At 34.7% G+C, this 17,945-nt stretch overlaps 3 protein-coding genes and 1 non-coding gene across 7 annotated transcripts; 2 read left to right on the top strand and 2 right to left on the bottom strand.

Moving 5' to 3' along the window:
- Window positions 5,776–8,988, top strand: LOC18603587 (exonuclease DPD1, chloroplastic/mitochondrial). 4 transcript variants are annotated; one of them, XM_007035648.2, is made up of 5 exons: window positions 5,776–6,351; window positions 6,451–6,649; window positions 7,552–8,208; window positions 8,337–8,545; window positions 8,629–8,988. In XM_007035648.2, the coding sequence occupies exons 3-5, from the start codon at window positions 7,610–7,612 to the stop codon at window positions 8,838–8,840; spliced, it is 1,020 nt and encodes a 339-aa protein (XP_007035710.2). In that variant the 5' UTR covers window positions 5,776–6,351; window positions 6,451–6,649; window positions 7,552–7,609; the 3' UTR covers window positions 8,841–8,988. The 4 variants fall into 4 exon arrangements, with proteins under 4 accessions (XP_007035710.2, XP_007035712.2, XP_017975389.1 ...); XM_007035650.2 differs by having other exon boundaries at window positions 5,777–6,351; window positions 7,593–8,208; XM_018119900.1 differs by lacking the exon at window positions 5,776–6,351 and having other exon boundaries at window positions 6,396–6,649; window positions 7,593–8,208.
- Window positions 9,057–9,130, bottom strand: TRNAT-AGU. Its single transcript has one exon. It is a non-coding gene; the product is annotated as a tRNA-Thr (tRNA).
- On the top strand, window positions 9,457–12,195 carry LOC18603586 (protein DEHYDRATION-INDUCED 19 homolog 4). The gene is made up of 5 exons (XM_007035647.2): window positions 9,457–9,765; window positions 9,877–10,025; window positions 10,557–10,634; window positions 11,070–11,326; window positions 11,803–12,195. Exons 1-5 carry the CDS (start codon window positions 9,684–9,686, stop codon window positions 11,909–11,911), a joined length of 675 nt encoding a protein of 224 aa, XP_007035709.2. The 5' UTR covers window positions 9,457–9,683; the 3' UTR covers window positions 11,912–12,195.
- On the bottom strand, window positions 13,323–16,550 carry LOC18603585. The gene is made up of 6 exons (XM_007035646.2): window positions 16,000–16,550; window positions 15,348–15,568; window positions 14,596–14,884; window positions 14,436–14,521; window positions 14,219–14,310; window positions 13,323–14,121 (listed from the first exon to the last, which is right to left on the bottom strand). The coding sequence occupies exons 1-6, from the start codon at window positions 16,321–16,323 to the stop codon at window positions 13,862–13,864; spliced, it is 1,272 nt and encodes a 423-aa protein (XP_007035708.2). The 5' UTR covers window positions 16,324–16,550; the 3' UTR covers window positions 13,323–13,861.

The raw sequence follows: 17,945 nt of genomic DNA, 5'->3' as shown, positions 1-17,945 counted from the left end.
GTGGAGATTAACTCCATAAAACTAACAATTCATTTTCTAAATTTAAATTTGAAACATTTAAAAAATTATAAAATACATTCATATCTTGAATTTGAAACTCGAATTAGATTAAAATTTTTGAATTCATACAACATCGTATTTGTTCTTCAAATCCAAATTTAAAAACCAATATAATGATAAACTCACTCCTGTTTTAATGCATGAGTTTCAACAATGATGAACATTTACCAATTTTCGACAAAGTGTTTGTAATCATAATCAATATTTCAATTCGAATCGTAGCATGCATGCACGTATCATTAAAGAAAATGTAAAGCCGAAAAAACATCTCATCATACGAATTGACTCCAAAAAAATTGATTAAATTATTTTTTAAAAATAAAATCTTTCTAGGAGAAGTAAAAAAGATTGAAAATGGGAGGCATGGGGATGGATTGGAGAGGAGAGTTAAAACTTATAAGCATGAGGAGACCTTTGCTTTTTACAGTGCAAGAAAAGCTGTGACACAAAAAGAATGCTAAAGTATAGCATGCTGCTGCCACACCGTATATTCCCTGCCTTAACCTTTTCTGCCTTACGATGAAGTTCAAGTCTTTCCCTGTCAAAAAGAAACTTTGGTTTTAGCCCCCTCCATTGAAACTCCATTTTTTTTTTCTTACCCCAAAGCCCAAGAAAAACCCTAAAACCCAAACCAGAAAAAAGAGAAAGGAAAAAAAAAAACCCAAGAAAACTCCAAAGTGTCACAACAGATTTAGATCTTCTCTTTAGAAAGTTTAAAATGATTTAATAATTATTTTGTTTATTGCTTTTTGGGTGTTTTTTAAAGCTTTTTATGGAGGAAGGAGATGCTTTTAAGGAGGAAAACGGAATATTTTTTTTGGTCTGTGACCCTCCCTAGCAACTGGTTTCACTCGTAAAAAATAGTTTATCATATAACACGTGGCGGTTCGTGGAAGTTGGGGAAAAGTCCAAGCAAACTTTCCCTGTCTTTTTTACCATCTGTTCTTTCTATATTCTTTGTGCCTGAAAGAATGATGAGCGCCACCCCAAGCAACAACCCCTTATAAAAGTTTTTTCGATTTTTTTTAATTGCTTTTAATGTTATCTTCTATCACGTGGAATTGAATTATATTCTGGCTTTCCCTTTGTTTTGATTTTTTGATTTGTTTATCGAAAATAAAATATATCGAATCTCGTAAAATCTTGAAGCGGTCATTGTAAATTATGAATTCAAAATCACTTATTATCATAAAAAATACTTTATGGATTGAATCGACTCTCAACTTTCTTCATTAGTTTCTTATTGGTTAATTCGATTTTCAAAGTTTAGACTTTGTAGGTATCGAGAAAGAAATTTATCATTTGAGTGATAAAACTTGGTTTCTTACACGATTTTAACATTTAAACGCGACAAAATGAGTGGTTTAAGATTACTTATAATCAAATGGTATTATTGATTACGTTTTCTTATATACGCAATTCTCACTACAAGTTTATATCGGAATTAAAAAATAATAATACATTAATTATTATTATTATCCTAAATTGTCCTTCCACGTTAAGTGTTTCGACATTTGTTAAAATTATCTCTTTATATTCATTGTCAATGCCATTATTTTCGCGTTGTTATGTTTCCATTGATTATATTAATATTTTTCTTTTATTGTCAACAAGTTGGCTAAATATTAACACAAACCTTTGCTCTATCTATGATCAAATTGTACAATAAAAATATTTTTTAATATTTAGAAATAAAAAGAATGACACGTAAAGTGATATTAATATTAAAAAAAAAGCATACAACATTTTTTAAAAAAAGCTATGGAGAAGTAAGTAATACTATTAAATACTTTCGACATGTGAGGCATTGTAATAAAATAAAATAAAAATGCACAAAAAAAGCCAACATATAATTTAATTAAATGCTTCCTTACCTTCAAACTAAAATGCAATTTGAAGAAAAAACTTTAAGTTTATATATAAAGTTACTACTAATGGCACATGGTACAAGTGCAAGTAAATTATTAACTAAAAAACAAAAGGAAAAATAAAAATAAAGCAAGTAGACATTATAATATATATGATATGTATTTTATCATACAATAGTTGTAGTAAATTAGGGGGAGAAAATGTAGAAAGTTTGCAATTGTTTATGTTAGAGAATAAAGTGAGTAGCTTTTAAGGTTAGATAAAATACAATGTGCTTTGCATTTTAATTTACAATAGAATATGAATAATAATAATAATAATGAATAAAACATCTAAAGAAGTATTTAAAATGATATGTAAATTCATGAAATAAAAAGAATTTTGTTGTCCAATACTAAAAAAGAATATGAACTTAAACACTAAAATAGTATTTGAATATTGCAAATTATATGAAAAAATTCTCATTATTTGTTACAAAAAATATTTGATTGTTTGATATGTATTCATGTAAACTTATTAATTTTAACATGAAATTAATAACCGTCGGTATTTAATTTCATATATTTCGTCGTGTAAATACTTATTAAATCATCATATGTTACGTAAATAAAATAAAATAATTGACATTAAGTTTGATAATTGATAATTTTTTATAAAATTACAAATTTGTAAAAGTAAAAATAAAATATAAGAATTTATTTAAATAAAATAAAAAAGTTTAAATAATACACAATAGTTTAACAATTTTTTTTTACTATTTAAGAATGAGAATATATGGGATGAAAATTACCAAACCGTTTACAACAATCCAGCTAAGTGACAACTTAGAACAGTGACAAGAGTTAGGGAGGGACCCACCTTTCCCTCAGGGGAAAAAAAAAGAAGGGGACCCACAGACCCACTTTAGAGTTGTCCACGTCAGCAGACGTGCAACAAACGTGACGTGTTGGATGATCTTCAAAAGCATTTCGAAATCAGAGAGGGACACGTGGTGGTGTCCATTGAGCCCGACGGGTGGGTCCCTTCACCAACTATGCCCAGCGTTAAAAAAAGAAAAGAAAAGAAAAGAAAAGGACCCCACCAACCAACGCGGAGAGATGGCGGGCCCACGCTTCGCAAGCGTACGTGCGCCTCTCCGTAACACGTCTCTTTCACCGCATAGCGAAATAAAAGAAAAGAAAAAAGAAGGCTATTAGTTTTTTTTATTTTTAATTTTTTCAAATGTTTTTATTTTTATTTTTATAATATTATAAACGGAGAAAAGAAAGTAGGTTTGTCTTGGTAGGTTGAATCCAATGGCATTTTATTCTTTTCTTATTTTGGGTCTAAGCATGTGTTTGTCTCTAGTCTATACACTCATATTGTATCATTTTGATTTCTCCTTCTTTTTGGTTTTATTTGATTTTGCTTTTTCGATCATACAAAAAGGTTTTATCACACCATTGCATATTTTGTATTTGTACATGAAGCATAGGCAAGATAATAATATACAATAAATCATAATATTTAACATTACAAAAAAAAAAATGACGAAATTTTTCATAAAAAAATTCAAATTCCAACGAAAAATGTTATATTTATGTCACACTCCAAACCCATAATTTCATCTACCGTTCAAGATATGAACATCTTATCATATACCTAGATAATGATTTATTCTAAAATATATAAAAATAACTCATTTTAAATCTAATTTTTGTCAAAAAGATGGTTGAAGATTTCGTAAAAAACCCATGATTCTGACCAAAATTGATCAGGCTGTTGATTCCAAACTCACAGCTTGATCTGTAATTTAAGATGTGAACATCTTAACATATACCCCGATCACAATTGATTCTCTTGGTCTATGATTGTGCAAAAAGGTAAGGTGGGAGATTGAGATGAATAAGTTGATGGTTAAAGAAACCATGGTTTTCGATCATAATTGATCAGGCTGTTGATTCCATTAGGGTTTATTATCATCCATGCAGAGAAGCGTGTTGCATGCCAAGGATTGATTCTGTGGTTAAAAAGTAGCAAAAGCAATGGCCTGAGTGAATGGACGCAAGAGAAATCTCAAAAAATGGGCAAAAAGTTGGGTGATCAGTCAGAGTTGGGTTGCTTTCACCTTTTTGATCCATTTATGGGAAACCTTTGAGGTTTTGCAACAAATAATACTATAAAGAAAAGGATAATTCAGCACGTGGGGATGGAAATTCTTGCCTCCCCGACACCCAGCTTCTTTCAATTGTTTCACAAAAAAAACAATTTTCAATCAAAATTATTGAAGTGAAACCTGGGAACTACCTGTCAACCAAAAAGGAGGGGATGGGAGGGGATACACTTTCGGTGTACCAGTTGGAAATAGCTTGGAATTAGATCCACATCTCCAGGTTTATCGTACAGTTTGCCAGGCTTGCAAAACAGCTGCTCCCTGTCACCTTGGGCTGTCTTTTAGACAGATTTCACTGACCAAATGCTATCAGGTATCAAATCCTATTGTTAATTATACTTTTACCGTGGAATCAATGCCTCCAGGACACCAATCATTGTCTCTAGCTCTCTTCTGTTTAATGCCAAAGCTAAAATCAAAGTGAGGACAGGCCATGGGAACCTTCCCGCCCACATTGCTCCTCTTCTTCTTCCCAATTCTAATCAGGGACTGCGACCTTTAAAATAGATATCTACTACTATTCCATTCGATTGTATAAAATACGATTTTTTTATATTTGAACTTAAGACAAGTTCAAATAACCAATTTAATTTCAATAACCTCGGGCCTCCATTACTCTTCTAGGTAAAAGAAGTGCTTGCCAGGATTTACATATTTTCCATGGGAAAAAATTAAAAATTTTCCCTTCAAGTTGCCAACTAGAGACCCGGAGCTTGACCCTGTGAATAATGGGATAAATACCCTTTTCTCCTGTGTCTAGGCCATCCCCTCCCCCTGGGATTGGATGGTGGAAATTTATATCCTTCACATGGCATTTTCCATGGTTCGCCAAGCTCATGATGATGTGGTTTGAAAGTTTTTAACTTTTGCTTGTTTTGCAGTTTTACCATACAGGGTTTTACGAATCAATTGGCATCCAATGTTGAACTTAATCAAAGGAGGCAATTTTTGTTGTTGGTTCATGTAGCAGTCCTATAAGTTTAACTACTCTGAACTTGATTGGACACATGTACCATATTTTAATAATGTATAAACTTATGCATTGATAAGTACAGTAAAACACAGAATTCTCATATCGATACAGTACTTCAAGCGTGGAAGATGACACATTTTGCTCCCTAATTGTAGTGCTCATAATATATTTGGCTAGCTTATAGGTACAGGCTTACAGTGAAATGCACAATCAGGATCGTAGTTTAGTATTAGTATACACGATTAATACAATTCAATTAAATCGTCAGACACAATGTCAGTCGAGCATTTCTTGTAATATTTTAGAGTTTAATTGGTTTATTATTTCTTTTTGCAGATGAACTGAAAGGATGCAAACCCCTTTTTCTTGGCAATTATTTTTTCAGGAATGTGCAAATCCAAAAAGGAGGAAGCAACACCACTGTTGCTTTACATAAGACACTAAATTAATTGCACATGGGGTAACATTAGCAAAGCACCTGATTTTTGGCCTTAAGTTTTCCAAGAAGATGAAACAAAACCCCATCCCTTTCTCTCTCTCTCGGTCCCTTTTATTAGGCCAATGGTGTGTTGGCATCTTACTAAATCAAATGGGGGAAAAAGGCCTTGGGAATGGCCTTTGTGACACAGCATCGGGTGGCATTATTGGCTTCATCTCTAAGTCAACATCCATCATTGGTTGGTACCACTGCCCCCTCAACCTCGCTCTTTGTGAAGGGAAAAAAAAAAAAAACTATGGTCTGCCTTAACCAAGTACAATTCCTTGCGTGATTCCATGGGCAGCAGTGAAGCACGGCTCACACTTGCATCAAATCCAACCTCATGCTCTCTTGTACAGTTAAATGGCTTGGTGAAAATCACTGATCAGTTCAAGCCAAGCACAGAACAGATAAGTTGAGCTGGGTCTAGCTGACAGGTTATCACTTTCTATAAGAGGAGAGTGCTGACTATAATCTCAATTTAAGATTCATAATCGGACTCACATTTCTCCAATTATTTGAGTTAAAATATCATCCAACAGAGCAATAAGCAAGTTCTGAACATATTTTGATCTTGCAGTTTCTTTAACAGGACAAGACAGAGAGAAATTTATTCTTGTCAATTTCTCCAAGTTCCTCTATTTTCTTAATCCTTACACAGATAAGAGTTCAACGTTTTAGAAAAGTATAGATTAAGAAGGTTGGGTCGTAACTAGAATCTTTAGTTTGGGTTCCGGTCATTCACAAGATTTTCCAAGAATGGGCACTGATTTGGGCTCAGCCTGATAAGGCTTCTGTTCGGTTTTGGTCAAAACAATGGTTGGGTTGTAACTTTATAAAGTTTTGGTTACAAGATTCCAAATTCCAATGACCGAGTGTTTTTTTTTTTTTTGTATTGTTTGCCCCTTGGTTGCCTAGGCGTCAAACAGCGCCAAAGAGAGGGTTCGTCCTTTGTCCCTGGAACTGCAAAGCAAAAAGCGTGCACGACCGACAGTTCCTTTGGGGCTTCAGAAATTGCACCATCAGCACTTTCATTCTCTCTCTAGACTGTTTATAATTTCAAAATGACCGTCCCAAAGGCCAATGTAGAAGTTTCCAGGTTTTGAATTCCCTAAAGGTAGTTCTTTTGTCACTGTTTTGTTATTTTGTGTTTCTTGTTGCTTCTTTAGATTGTAGCTCAATGAAACCCAGATTATTTTTTTTTGATTTGGGTTTTCTTTTATGGATAGCTTAGTGTGAGTGAAGTTGATGGGGGTGGATTTCTTTCTAGTTTTACTTTTAACATATTGTGGGTTATTGCTTATTGCTGGTAAGCATGTTTCTGGAAGTTATGTTATTGGGCTATGGTTTTGGTTCTGATATGTGTGCAATAAAGGTTCATTCTTTTCTGAAATCATAATTATTTAATTGGATTGAGTTTCTTCCTGATAAATTTGGCCTGTTATACATTCATTATTTGCTAAACGTATGTCATTGAAACCTATGGAAGTGAAGCCAGTGGCAATGGCAAAGTAGGGTGGAAGTTCTCATAGGACTACCTGTGGTTAAAAAAAAAAGTAGTATATTTTTAGTTTTCTTATATGGTAAATGGGGATTTAAAGAATATAGAAGTCTAACTTACAATTCATAATTATCTCATGAGGACTTGCAAGTTATTACAGAGCATCTCAAAATGTCTGAGTCTGGCTGTGTTTCTAAATCACATAGTTGAAGCCCTGAAAGATTTTTCCATCCTTGCTTTTTTTCTTTTGTTTCTTTCAAGGATTAAGTATAAACGAAAGCTGTTTCAATATGGTACCCTGGTTTTCGTTAGGTTACTAAAACGCAACATCAACTGCAGGAACAATGGAAGAAAATTCAGTTCTTCTGAGTTAGAACTTAAATGCCTGTAGAATTAAAATTGAATTTCAATGTATTCTGTACTGTGGTTATGGCTCTACATAAAACTTTTTTTCTTCTAGTAGCATATGTAATTTTTACACCGTCTTCCAGTTAACATTCTATTCCATGTTGAAACAGGTGGAATTGTTTTACTAAGTTGCAAGCTAATTTTGTTGCAGCTTATCGAGCCCAAAGGATGGCAGGTGCTGTTAGTTTTTCCCTTTTGCAATTTCCTAGATGCAGAATCCAGCCCTTACCACACTTTCAATCAACATATGTAGGCTGTTTGCCACACAAGTTCGACATACGAAGACATTCTTTCAAGGCTTTTTCTAAATTTAAGTTGCTAGGATCACATGATTTCGAGCCTTTTCAAGGGACAACTAATAGGACTCAGGTTTTGAGACCTAGATCAACAGAAAGTGGGCTAAGAACTAGAGACAAGGAGAAAGGTGAAAGAAGCAACGTTAGGCATAAATTCTTGGATGGACAAGTGCAGGCAAGCACTATTAGTTCTTCAGTTTCAAGTTGCCTTAGTAGCATCCAGTATTGTGATGCTAAACGCCAGATTTTAGAGAGCCAAGATCCAAAGCAATTTGTAAGAGTGTTCGTTTTTGATATTGAAACCACTGGATTTTGCAAAGAGAGTGGGCGGATTATCGAAATTGCAATCCGAGACCTTATGGGGGGAAAGAACAGTTGTTTCCACACCCTGATTAACCCTGAACAACATGTTCCAAATTCACACATTCATGGTATTACAACCAACATGGTGAATCAACCAGATGTCCCAAGGTATATATCATCCTCAAACTCAACTGATGTTAAAATTTCTTACTTCAAGTTCATTGATTATCTTTATATTGATTGCCTCTCCACTTCAACTGGTGATCAATGCCCCATGCTGGATGACTGCTCGCTAGGATGAAGGACTTCATCCCAATCCTACTGCACTACATCAGAAGCCGCCAACAAATTCCTGGGAGCCTTGCTTTGTTTATTGCTCACAATGCACGATGTTTCGATGTACCTTTTCTTGTCAAGGAATTCAGCCGTTGTTCAATGGATATTCCTCCTAATTGGCTGTTTTTAGACACCCTTCCTCTGGCCCGCCAGATGATGAAGTTGAATGGTTAGAGCCTTCCCCCCCCCCCCCCCCCCCCTCCCATTCTGCATAATTTTTCAGTCAGTTTGATTGTTTTATACTGTTAACAGGATCAAGGCTCTTCTCACTACAAGCACTCTGCGAACACTTTGACATTCAAGCAGTAGATGCAACACATAGAGCCATGTCAGACGTGAACTTGTTGTCAGTTATACTTGAGAGGATGACGGTTGACATGAAGCTCACGATTGCTGATTTTCTTGAAAAATCTTTCCAGGCTTCAGATCTCAGCGACTTGATGAAGACTAAAAAGAAGAGCTGAAACTAGCATTGTTTTATTGCTTGTAACTGCTCAAGTTGATCTATACTCTTGTATTTAAGGATGATCATATATACTCTTCTTCGGGTTGAAAATGTATTCCTTTTGTTTTCATAGCAGTTGCAGGAAATGGAGGCTGGTCTGTGAACTATACTTGTGAGTGGTGAAAAATGGAGGCTGGTCTGTGAACTCGGCTTGTGAGTTGTGAAGTAAACAATTTGCTCTCGTTGAGAGTCGAACTCAAGACCTCCCGCTTACTAAACGGGTGCTCTAACCAACTGAGCTACGAGAGCTGGTTGACAAGCTGACCCTAACATCTTCCTTCTTTATCAGTTGCAACTTCCAACCAATGAAACGACAGCTCCTGCAAGTACGCGTGGATAGTCAGAAACAAACGACGTTACAAAACGCGTTTCAAAAATTAGTCCAATCAAATTCCTCCGTGACGTAGTTAATTCCTCGCCCGGTGACGGCAATCTCAACCGCCCACTCAAAAAAATTTTTCGAGCAAAATCCAATTAGTTCAAAAGAAAGGGGCATTTCAACAATTTGTTAAAACTTAATGGGCAATTAAGCAAAAAAACCAAAAAGGAAAAAAAATGGTTCATAAAAGAGGCTGAACCCCGAACCAGAAGTTCGGTGGAGAGTCTCTCTCTGCTCTTTCTCTCTCCTATCGTTTCCTCGTTTCTTCCTTTCACTTCCATCTTTCTGGGTTTTTTTTCCTTTCATTTAAGGACTCGGTTCTAATAAGTTTACCAAATTTTACCCCCACAAGAAAGATTCGCGAATACTAGATCAAAAGAAGAAAAGAAAGTTGGGTTCTTTGTTTTTTCTTTCCAGGAAAAAATGGAGTCAAATTCATTGAGCTTTCGATTCTCCAATCCTTCTTCTTTTTCCTCTTCTTCTAGGCGTCACCAATCTCGATCTGGTTAGTGTTTTCCCGTTTGGTTCTCGAGAAATTAAGAATTGAAATGAAAATTTTATGATGAAAATTTTGATGTTTCTTGTCTTGTATTGTTTGTTTGTTTGTTGTGGGTAGATCTGTTTCTGGGAGGAGGATATGAAGAAGTTGACGGCGACGAGGATTTCAAGGCGGAGTTCTTATGTCCGTTTTGCGCTGAGGATTTCGACATTGTTGGGCTTTGTTGCCACATCGATGAGGATCATCCTGTTGAAGCCAAAAACGGGGTACCCGTTTCCTAATCTTTCATATATTTATAATTCTTTGTTTCATATTGATGTTATTTCTTATTAAATTGATCAGAAAAAGATGAACTTTGTTAAAGCTAGGTTCGGTTATTGATGAAGGAAGAATATTCTGAAAGTTTGTGTGGAGTGGTTCTTAATTGGGAAAAAAAAGTTGAAAATTTTGAAGTGGGACTTTTAATCCTGTTGGTGTTGACTTGGGGATTTGACTTAGTAAGGTTTTTGATCATTTAGTTAGCTATGTGTCTTTTATTGTGGATTTTATTGCGGCTAGAGTAATAGATAGATGTTGTTTGCTTCATTAACAGTGTCTAGCATTCATTAACTGGAGAACAGTAGTGGGTTAAGTTGTTTAGCTTTCTAATTAATTGGATAAATTGTATGATTCTCCATACTTTGATTTATTCTTCTCCCAATTGATATGAGTTGTTGGTCCGCTGGACACATAACATTTCTTGAGAGTTACATTTGAATTTTACTTAATATGTGTTTGATTGAATTTTAATTTGTCAGGTCTGCCCAGTTTGTGCAAAGAGGGTTGGAATGGATATTGTTAGCCACATTACCATGCAACACGGAAATTTTCTAAAGGTATCCTTTTCGTGTGGAATTTTTTCTAAGCTTTGTTATATCTTGTTTGGTTCTGATGTCAAGGCTGGTTAAATAATGCTATTATCATGTATGTCTGGTCCGAATATTGATCTCTCTTTTTTTATAAGGCTAGACACTTTGATCTGCTTTCATCTTCACCATGGTGCCTGACTATATGTGCCATGGTGTAGCAATGCATGTGAAACATAATAGACTTCAGTAAGAGCATTTCTTTTCTCTTTTGTTTTTTTTTTGAATTGATTACATATCTGCTCACAGTGACCAAGATGATAGTGTGTTATCCCTGTAAAACACTTTCCCCATTCTCAGGTTGTTCTCTTCTTTGTAAATTTAAATGTCTTTAGTTTGTTTGTGAGGAAGCATGTCATGATGAATGACGGTTCAGGTTATTCCTTGACTGGATATTACGTGCAGCGCAAGCGGAGATTACGCAAGGGTGGAACCAATTTGACATTTGCCATGTTGAGAAAAGAACTGCGAGAAGGAAATTGGCAGGCCTTTCCTGGTGGATCTTCATGCATTGTTTCTTCTTCCAATGTAGAACCTGATCCATTATTATCATCGTTTATTTTTAATCCACCCACAGTTGATGAGCCTGTAAGCTTGCAGCCTCTTTCTATTGCTGAAGCACATGCAGTAAAGGAAAGCTCAAATAAAGAATTTCTAGAAAGGTATGACTGCTGGTGTCATTTATTCTTTTGATATTAGTCCTTTTCTTTCTCTTTCTGGTCCCTTAAGATTGATATGGTTGCCGGTAGTACACAATGCTCTTTGATTTAGTAAACAATTTTGAGGGGTAGGAAATGCCGTGGATTAGGCAGAAATTATTTTGTTTTTATTATTTGCCTTGCTAGTAAGTAAGTAGATACCACTTGATCATAGTGGTGCAATTACAATCTAGGCCATTTTTTCTATGTACAAGTCTTACCCTTGCTCGAAAGGACTATGAAGGCATCAATGCTGTCAATTGATGAAATTTTATCCACATTGGATGCATAGGTTTACCTGCATTTTGCATATTCTTCCCCTCCTACTGCTTAGTAGAAACTGCCCATGCCTTCTGGCACTGCATTAATTAGTTTAGATTCACTGTCGTGTGAGTTATCAATTAGATTTAATGTTCTAACACCATAGTTTCTGATGACAGAAAGTCTCAGCAGTCGCAACTGTCGGACAAGGACCATGAGGAGAAGGCTCAAAGGTGTGAGTGCATCCAAGGACTGTTGATGTCCACTATTCTCGATGATAACTTATAAGTTAATGGGGGTATTTGTAGTGGATATGCCAATATAATATTAGGTCTGAGAGTAAAGCATAAAGAGGGAAAGATCTTCACTCTTACCTCGGAAATGGAAATCGAATAGGTCAGCGGAACTATGTACTCCTACTATTGTATTTAGAACTTTTGTGCATAATGGAAAGATGGAAGAACTTCGCCTTTATATCTATAAGCTTGCTTTCTTTATATCTAAAGATCTGACTTAACAGATTTATAACTAGATGTAATTACAGTTGCTATGCTATAACATGTTGGGCATCATTATTTATCTTAAAGCTTTGTCGTCTGCAGAAAAACAAAACGAATTGTTGCATCTTTGGTTTACATCCTTGACTGAGTCATTATTTATCATTAGTTTGCTTCCTTGACTGAGTCATTGTCCTACGTTATGAACTTTCTGTCACCTAGGAGTCATGCCTGTTGATAGGGAATGTTGAAGGAAAAACAAAGTTTTTTACTTATAAAACGGTGCCGTTTTAGGACAATAAGCCAAATAATACCTTGGGTGAGGTAGGATTTACTAATCACTATCAAGATTTACCTGATTAAAGATTGCCTTAATCTATGTGTCGTGTGTACCTACGTAAAACATTTTTCTTTTTATTTGTACAAGCAATTCAAATTTACTCTTTAAAGGATTTTAGAAATAATATAAAGGTAGTAAATTCATTCAAAATGTTCTTGTCATGAGCCCATTGCTTAAACTCGAAAGACATATTTATTAAGTGAAAAAAAACTCTTTACCTCATTTTTTATTAATTATTGAGATCCATGATATTTTATTTCATTCAATTACATTACGTATCATTTTAATTATATCGAATCTTTCATTCATAGAAGAAAGGGACCCATTTCCACACATTATTGAAGAATTAAACAAGTTATACCATTACTTTTGTCATAAAATCACAATTCAAACTCAAAAACCATGCTTATCAAGTCTTAAAAGATGATTCAGTGAGATTTGATTTCAAACCCCTATGAATCATTAGTGTCAATCAAAATTATGATAACATCATATGCTCTTTCCACATGGAAAGGGTGCAAATTTTGGCAGACGTGAGAAAAATGTGATGTTAGTATGCTTTGCTCGTCCAATGGGTGAATAATTTCTTCCTTTTTTTTCTTTCATTGAGAATGGCTACGGGGGAATGTATGGTAATATTTTGAGATTTTCTTCTAGTAGTAGTCATATTTACGTATGAAGGAAGCAGGCCTATCCATCTACTTCACTAATTCACAACCCCTGGTCTATCTTCTAAACTTTTTCAACATGCAATTCCTTCATACGTATATGGTGTGAGAATTAAAGTGGAAATCAGGGTAATTTGTGAAAGCAATGGAAGGGAAAGTAAGAAAAAGTGGAGAAACAGTAGAAGACAGACAAAAACGTTGAATATAGTTCAAGTGCATTAACATTTCTCCCTCACTAAGAAGAGCTAACGTGTTATTTCACCTCCAGTGGAAAAACTAATGTTTGGGTTCCAAGATCAAGCTCTAAAAAAGTGTTAGTACAAGTAGGAATGTTACACATACTGAACTCCAAAAAGACATAAGTATATACAAATATCAGAGATTTTCATCATCGTCATCATCAAACTATCAAACTTATTAAGAAGTTATAGAGTTTGACATCTACCTCGTCGAGGCCATGATGCTGACAAAAGAACATGGGGTATTACGGGAAGCCCAACAGATGAACTTGAATACCATGTCTATCTGTGCTCTGTATCCATCGTAATCCATACAAAATAAAGCATCTTCCTTGCATCCATGAGGAAGAACTACAGATAGGGCAAGCAATACCAAAGTATATGTATGAGCTAAGGCTAATGGGCTGGAGAGACAGTTTGAAAGTCAATCTGCTGAGGTACTGGGATTCTCTTCCAAGTTAAGTGGTCAGTTCCACTATGTTTTGGAACTTTGCTCACCTCCAGTATGTGTTGTGGGAAACAAAGAACCTGAAATCTGGATGATTCACTTGCAAAAGCCTAAGCCAGTTATCAGCAGCTCGCAAAAGGGAATTAGCTTTCTGGCATTCACTCGCTTCATCGGGATTCCAAACGGAAACTTTGAACTTATAGAAAGCAAGTCCAAAGGCATGCAATGATAGCTTTAAGGACATGTCAGCACCATGAAACTCCCTAACAGGGAAGCCCCGGAAGGGCAGCACATCTGTGCCAATACCTGCTCCAAACAATATCAAAATCACAATATGAAAAACTTGTCAGGCAGAAATAATACAGACATGCAACCGCATATAAAGGGTGGAAAAGATGCTTACCTGGTGAGGGTGTAGACAGAGAGTGATAGGTTAAAAAGCAGGCATCCAGATTTTGCAGAGTTGGACCCATTGGTATCCTATATATAGGATACCTTCATTAAAAAAAGAAAAGAAAGAAAGAAAGAAAATTTGTCAGATCTAATCAGGTTTACAATCAAAATTGCAATGAACAAAGAACCATAGCTTCATGAAGTCTTTTAAAATGAGAAATATATACCATGCCACAGAAATCCAACTTGAAGGGGATAGATCACAGCTCCTGTACGTCCTTAGTGCTGGAAATTGAGATGCAAGAACTGAAATCTGCAGAATGCAATGTTACTAGTGAGCACACAAGAAGTTGCAAACGCTAATCTAACAGAGGAAGATGGGCTTACCTTGTCAGCCAAGGGTTCACGACTAAATGGTTGATCATGCTCCAAGTATTCAAAAATCAGCTGACCAGGAGGGTTACACATATCGCTTTCATCGCTTGAAGAACCCCCAGAGGGTTTATTCCTAAGTGACAGTCTCATCAATCTCTGGACATTCGTGTCTGCAATCTCCAGCTGACTCCAAGCCCCCTGGACAACATTGTTAGCTCTTCTTCCAGTTCCACAATCACTGCCGCTACCATCACTACTTGTCTCTCTGGATGACTCAGTATCACTCTCCTCACCAGGCCTCCTGTTCAATTGTACAGGGCAAACACAATACGCATGCTATTAATCTAGCATCTCAAAGAAAGAAACATAATTCATGATTTACAGCTCAAGTGAACTCATCACCATGCACTTCAACCTCTACTGATCTCACTAAGATTATGGACCAAACAGCACATCTTATAAAGCAAATCAGCAAAACATTGGGCATAATACAACTTAAGTTATATCAACTATCAAGTGAAACTTCAGCAACATGACTTCCCAACTTAGTTGAGCAGCATGTCTAATAAATTTGACTCTGATTATCCAATTACAATAGCTTAAATCAGAAAAAGGAGATAGGGACTAGCTGAGACCACATAAGGATCCAAAAAGTCAAACGGCCATCAGAAATTCTCACTCATAAAAGGCAACAGAAAGATTGGATGGTAAGGACTTTCAGCTATAGAAGGAGATTAGATTAAATATGGTTTGAAAGACTTTACCTTTGCCTTGGGGAGGGTCTTGATGGGTCTATATACAGCTGAATGCCGGACAAGTAAGGGACATAGTATTGCACTACAGAGTCACTCCCATTCAACAAAAGATGAACCCCAGCTCCATATGCACTCCATTCCTTAAAAGACTCCCACAAATCCTCAAGCACAAAATATGGTGGAGAACACTCCAGTCCAGGTTCTTGCCCTCTCCATCCCCTTCTGCTTGTCTACAAGATCACCAACAATTTCATCAATAAAAGATTCATCAGCATTTAATAAAAAGACATAAAGAACCCATAGTTCATATATTGCTAAACACTTCTGAAAAACAATTCGCCATTTTGCATTAATAATTATGATCTTTTGGTTGCCCGGTCTTCTGTTGCTTAGCAAAATATCTTCAATTTTCCCACATTTTCTGACTAACGAAATAAAACCAATTTCTTCATTTTTTTTTGTTGGGGTTTTGATTCTTACAAAGAAATTCAAGTCAAGTCAAGCAATTGCTCTAGATGCACATAATCACTATCTTCTGCTAACCTTAAAAAAAGCAATCAAAGGATCCCAAAAAAGCAAGGATTGAACCATATTTAAAAAAACAAAAAGGAAAGAAAGGTCAAATCTTGATTGATATGAATTGGGTTTGGTTTCTTTTTACCTTGGGTAGATATTGAGCCGGAACCACGGGAGTCGTATACTCCAAGAACCGATCCAAATTCGTCAAATTATCATCGTTTCTTTTACTACTATTATTATTCTTATTACTACTATCCACCGACGTTGAAGACGGTGATGACGTGGCGCATTCCTCGTGATCCGTTCTCTTCTCGGTCAAACTCTTGGAAACCGACGGCCTCCGTTCCCGCCGCTGCCCCATCATCTGCTGCGGTTGCTGCTGCTGTTTCCTCATCGGCGGCGGATAGTAAAACCGACTCTCGCCGCCTCGGCTTCTCGCGAACGAAACGCCCCCGGAACCCGACATTGTACGGAAAGGTTTCGAAAATCACCCAAAAAAAAGGGCTTTAAAAACAGAAACCCGACACCGTTGAAAAAAAACAAAAAAGAGTGTCGTTCTTTGTTCCTTCCTTTTTGTGGGTGGTGTTCGAGAAAGGAGTGGTGGAAGTATATCTAGGGTTTTAGTGAATTAGGAGAAGAAAATTAGATTAAAAAAACAGAGAGAGAGAGAGAGAGAGAGAGAGATATTTAATTTTGATTGAGGATTTTGGTTAATTTTAGACTTTTATTATTTCTTTTAAAGAAATTGGGGGGAAGAAAAGGTTTATTTATGAGGGGAAAGTTGGAGAGATGTGGCGACTGGTCCTTTAATTTTTATATGACCACCAAAGAAGAAGACCAGAAGATTCCAGATTTTTTCATTTCTTTTCTTTCTTTTTTTGTTATGTTTCGTTTTTAATTGTTTTTATTGGAAAAAATTACGAAAATTAAATTAATCAAATTTTTATTAAAAGAAACCCGGATCAATCGATACGTATCTTAAAAATTGTAACAATCAAAATCGAACTATATTGATCGATTATTTTGATTTTAATCGAATCCTGCTCAATCTTAATTATTACTTTATGTAAATGATTATACAATCAATTAAAATTTACATACATTTATTATGAAGTAAGGTCCTTTAGGTTGGTACGATCGATTATGTTTAAAGTTTTGAAAGTTAAATTAATCAAATTTTGATTAAAATAAAATTGAATAGATGGATATACGTCGTAAAAATTCAACTTTATTGATTGATTTGATTGATTATTTTGAGTTCAATTATATTTTGTTTAATTTTAATAACTATTTTCAATAAATGATTATATTATCGGCTAAAAATTATGTACATTTATTATAAAGTAAAGTATTTTCAATTTGCACAATTGATTCAATTTAAAATTTTACAAATTAAATGAATCAAATTTTTATTAAAAAATAATTAATTAATATAGATCTTAAAACTTGAGATAATTGAAATGGAATTATATTGATCAATTGATCGATGATTTTGATTCCGTCTCGATTCGACTTAATTTTAATCATTATTTTGTGTAAATGATTAAATTATAATTCTTATGATTCTTTCTTTATGTTTCTTTGTAAATAGATTTTGACATATAAAAGGAAAGGATAATGCTTTCTTTTTTTGGTTTTATGGGGTAAAAATAAGGGTGAATAAAACTAAATTAAACTAATTATTTAATCAAATTAAATGTAATTTAGGTAAAATGCTTCGAGTTAATTGATCCAAAATGTTTGATCCAATTGATTTTTTGATCGGTTCTCAATTTTAAAATTAGATCAATCCACCAAAAAAATCAAATTATATATATGTATAATTTGTATATATATTAAGAAGAATTGATGGTAAACTTAATTAATAATATACTTAAATTATATTAATTTATTATATGTATGTATACAAATCATAATCATAGTAATTTAATATTAGTTATATATATTTGTTTATTTATAAATATGTATTAATATAAAATTACTAAATTTTAAATTATTTAAATGATATAACTTATACATTAATATTATAATATTAATATATGATAGTAAATATCTTACATATTAATATATTATAATTAATACACCTTA

The sequence above is a fragment of the Theobroma cacao genome, chromosome 4 (genome assembly GCF_000208745.1).
Source record: "Theobroma cacao cultivar B97-61/B2 chromosome 4, Criollo_cocoa_genome_V2, whole genome shotgun sequence".
NCBI lineage: Eukaryota > Viridiplantae > Streptophyta > Magnoliopsida > Malvales > Malvaceae > Theobroma > Theobroma cacao.
This window is presented reverse-complemented; position numbering and strand designations above follow the sequence as displayed.